The 4,946-nt window shown below is 33.0% G+C and overlaps 1 protein-coding gene across 1 annotated transcript; it reads left to right on the top strand.

The window, feature by feature from the left end:
* The first annotated feature begins 2,191 nt into the window (after positions 1-2,191).
* On the top strand, positions 2,192-4,325 carry LOC143740725 (liver-expressed antimicrobial peptide 2). Its single transcript, XM_077232719.1, has 3 exons — positions 2,192-2,347; positions 3,350-3,513; positions 3,599-4,325. Exons 1-3 carry the CDS (start codon positions 2,276-2,278, stop codon positions 3,636-3,638), a joined length of 276 nt encoding a protein of 91 aa, XP_077088834.1. The 5' UTR covers positions 2,192-2,275; the 3' UTR covers positions 3,639-4,325.
* Positions 4,326-4,946: the final 621 nt, after the last annotated feature.

The following is a 4,946-nucleotide window of genomic DNA, read 5'->3' as shown; positions in this document are numbered from 1 at the left end:
CACAAGATCTTGTGTGTAGACTTCAGCATTCGATTAAGAATGTCTGTGAAAGTCGGCCTTTGTCACTACTGTCCAAAATCTAGCTTTTATCTACCTCAGACAAAAAAAGCAGGCTATAGATATAAAACCTGTTATCTGCTATCTTGTGGCCCTTTCTGGTGTTTTATATTCTCAATTTATTGATTATTTCTTATTTCTTTTCGTAAGTTTATACATTTTGTAATTAAATTGAATGTTTAGGCTATTTAATCCCTTGTGAAAAGGTTTTATTTTATTGTAATCTTAGTTGTATTGAATGCGCACTTGAAGATAATATCAATGAAATAAAAGTAATCTTAAGTGTTTAAAGAGAGTCCACTTAAACGACTGTTTCTTAACACACAGGTAGGCTACACTTTTAAAATTAAATGTTGTATTTTAAAGTACATTTTAAATCATTGATTATAACTTTAACTGCAGTGTTTATTGATATTACATTTAAAGTTAATATTTTATCAATGTTTTTTTTATGAATAGGCCTACTAATTGGCTACTTAATCATTACAAATGTGTAATTACAAATATATCTAAATGTATGACATGCAAATGTCAATAGAAATAACATTAAAAGTAGCCTACCGGTATTCTAGTTAACCATAAAATTCTAGTCATTACATTCGGCAGTACACTTTAACCATATTTCAAAGTCAGTAATGTAATTATGAAATGACATAAAAAGATGCAATTGTGAGTAAAAAGAAAAGTAAAAAAAAAACCTCAAGATTAGCTAATTGCATTTCAAATGTAAAGTGTATTACAAGTCTCCTATAATATTGTAATAATATTATTCTATAACGAACAAATACGAATACATGGACCGTACACACACACACACACACACACACACACACACACACACACACACACACACACACACACACACACACACACACACACACACACACACACACACACACACACACACACACACACACACACACACACACACACACACACACACACACAACAGGCGATCAATGAGTGGCTCAATGTTGCCATCTATAGGTGAGACAGTGCAGACAATCTGAGGCGAGCTACTCTTGATCACATAGTTACTACATTTGTAACTACAATTACGTGTTACTGACCTAATGGACTTTGTGTTGTAATGAAACGCATGGACTTTGTTTTATTTCTTTAAATGGCACCAAGACTTTTCTCTATAAAAACATGACTTCATAGTGTACTTCACAAATAAGTAATAGGCCACAGATTTTCAAAACAAATATATATATATAGAACTTTCCAGTTTGTGTTGATTAAATACACAGACTGACTGGATCACACTGTTCTGTCATGTGGAGCACAATCTTGAACTTTCACCGCTCAGCAGTGTGTTAAGTCATGCAGGTCATTCAGCATTGTGCTATTATTGAGGAATAATAGCCTATTAATAGAATTTTTTATTTTTTTTATAATTTAATCAATTTAGAGTTCAATTTAAAGTTTATTTAAATGTTTAAGAGATATTTTTATTTTAGGTCCTGGTATTGATCATTTTGTAGCTACATTTTAAATGGTCCTGTGGTGTGACAAATGAAAACTGCGTAAAAATGCATGCATAATAATTAATTACAAGACAAAGCAAAATAGGCCACTATTGCAACTTTTTCATTTCGGTTGAATTATTCTGCCTGTGCAATGTTTCATATTCATACATTAATTAGGCCTATTAAATTAATTAGGCCTATATTTAAATTGAAATGACTGATGCAACGCCATGCAAGGTTCTTAGTAACAGGCCACGTGTTATCTGAGTGAACTTGATGATCTATTGATTTAGAGAGATGGATAGGAACATACTTGTCTCTTGGAAATTATGCCAAAGGTATAAAAAAAAAGAGATAAGAAAAACTTTGTGTATTCTCCATTATCAAATAAGTTCCTATGCGAAAATCCCAATATGAGATCTGGTGCATGTAATTGTATTTCATTATTAAAACAATCTAATCATGATGTAAAAAGCATGCTACTGTAAATCTCAAAAAGCATTTTTTACTCCCATCAATCCCAGAAGCTTGTTTATATGTAAACTCTCAAATATTTATAAGCACGATTTTATCTTGGCCATGCATGGACTTAAGGATAAGAGAGCAGAAGAGCCGGATAGACAGAGAGGGTGGGGTGGTAAGATCAATGTTGCAGGGTTATAAATACACATGGTCATTGCAAAGCTCAAGCAAATCTCCTGGACACACTGACATACAGTAGTTTTGAAGGGAAAAACACCACCAGAATGATTCTGCATCCCTTTCACCTGGCAAAATTTGGATTTTGCACACTGATCTTGCTAGTGCTGATGTATCAGGTAGGTTTACACCTCTTTCCAACAACTTTTTTTCAAAGAGAGCAAGAACATGATAACAGGTTGGCAGGCATGAACATCTTTTTGTTTAAAAATACAGCTTTTTCACTTTTATCAAAATTACTGCATTGAAAAATGGTGTAGGTGTAACAATTTCCACTGAGAGAATACAAACAAATACTTATAATGACACAAGTAACACAGTGAATTAAACATGAAATTTTAGAAAGACAGCAATAGTATTTTCTTGTGTGAGCTAACAATGAACAGCATTTATTAATTTTAAGTAACTTCAACACATTTTTAAAATCAAACGTAGTTTGACATTAAAAATATGTGTACATTAGTTAATGCACTGTGAAATAACATGATCAATAAACAATATAATTTTAATTAACAAAGATTAATAAATGCTGTACAATATTGCTCATTATTAGTTCTTGTTAACTATGTAAAAAAGTTGCTGCCTTAAATTTTAAGTACAATCAACTTGAGTATATAAGTCATTTCAACTTAAATTACATTAAACTGACTTATAAAAATGAGTTGAATCTTGTATCTTGTAAAAAAAAGTATTTTGATGAGTTAAAGCAATGTAAAAGCCTATGTTGTCATAACTTATTGATCATATAATTGTTTTACAGTTTAATGTTAACAAATGAGGCCTCGTTGTAAAATGTTACCCTAGAATTGATCAGTTATTAAATAATAAAATGTAAAAAGTTAAATTAAGTTAATGCATACCCAGCAAACAAATTTAGGTTCTGGGAACGTTCTGGGAACGTTAGTTTTTGGTTCCCAGAACGTTCCTAGAACTTTCCCTTAACGTTAGGGGAACGTTCCCGGAACGTTTTCCTTACGTTATAAAAATGGAACCTAAAAATAACCTACATGGAACGTTCCTATAACGTTCTTGTTTGGTTCCCAAAAAAATAACCTCATGGGACCATTCGGGAACGTTAGGGGAACGTTCTGTGCCTATACTGACTGTGAAATGTATGTTAGGTATCCACTGTGCCACTGGTGACTTCTGAGGTGCGATCAGATCTTCAGTCATCACATATACTGCACCGCAAGATACGAATGTCCCCTTTGTGGCGAATTATGGGGTTCAAACCATACGGCGCTTACTGCCATGACAGCATAGAGTGCACGACAGGATTCTGCAGGTACGTCACTGCTGCCATCCATCTCCTTTCATCATGTCCTAAAAACTGCCCTTTCTGAAAACTAATTATATTTTCTACCCCCCAGGAATGGTCATTGTTCTTTTAATGAGGCTGTTCATTCATAGCGGAGTGGAAGACTGAAAAATATTAATTTATGAGCCAACTTGCATACTATTTTATGGCCATAGCATTTTATGTGTGTGTGTGTGTGTATGTTGCAAGCACTTTAATTTATGAACTGTAGCCTACACAGTACTTACTGTGCAAAGCATGTGGAGAAGTCTGACTTGAAAAGTTACATTGGTTTCATTTGAGATGTTTTATATTCGAAGCATTTAATAACCTTATTTAGTGGTCATTTACATTTTGGGGGTTTGTGTTTGACTTGCCCCAAACTTTAATTTTACAATACAATACTGTAAGCATTGTAATTAAAACGCTATTTGTAGACATTTTAAGAGCTATATATGTATAAATAATTGTATTCATGTGATATTTAAAATGAAGTACTGTATTTGATAAGCTACGAGGGCATACACAAGTAGTGACCGGTAATATCGATATAGGCACGGTGCCGGAAGAGAACGTGTACAGTTGCACACATCTTTCTCAGGATGGTCTGAGTTCTCTGAAAACACAGCTCTAATGACAATGGCCCCTGAAGTTAGTGAGAGGAGTATTTGCACAAGAATGTACTGTAACAAACCGATGTCATTGTACTGTGAACGACCTCCACTTGAACCCAAGATTGCATGTCCTTTTATGACATGAAAGAGCAAAGTTTATGTTTGTCAAATAAAACACTAAAAATACCTCTGTTTCTGCAACTTTTAGTTTACTCTTTTTTTTAACTATTATTGTGTACTTTTGATAGGCTATGTAATTGTGATATATTCAAATTCGAGTATTTTTGAAGCAAGTTTCATACAAAAAAACTTTTGATAACAACTTTTTAAAAACAAACAAAAATGACCCTAAATCAAACTTAATCAAATTTATTTATTGTTGTTATAATTAACTCCATAAGTCCAGCAATATGCAAATTTACAATAACTGATCAACAGCAGTTCAACAGCCCAATGATTTTTTGTGCTCGTGTCCATCGCCAGTAGGTGGCCACAAGTGACTGTGTCTAATAAGTGAATCGGTGAATCAACATTTGATTTGTTTAATCAAACCCCTTCATTATGCATCATTGAACAAAACACAACTGTTGTGTGTTTCGACAATACAACCAGTTGATTACGCTGACTGACTTCATTTTCTTTGCTGGAGTAACAATAAACAAATATGAAAGTGACAATATTCACTGTTAAACATTTTTACGATCAATAAGTTATGACAACATATTATGTTTTACATTGCTTTAACTCATCAAAATAAAGTACGATTTTTTATTAAACTTTTTTATGTTATAGGCTACAGGATTCAGC

The sequence above is a fragment of the Siphateles boraxobius genome, unplaced genomic scaffold (genome assembly GCF_051911475.1).
Source record: "Siphateles boraxobius isolate OS27281-9 unplaced genomic scaffold, OSU_SipBor_1 18, whole genome shotgun sequence".
Taxonomy (NCBI): Eukaryota; Metazoa; Chordata; class Actinopteri; order Cypriniformes; family Leuciscidae; genus Siphateles; species Siphateles boraxobius.
This window is presented reverse-complemented; position numbering and strand designations above follow the sequence as displayed.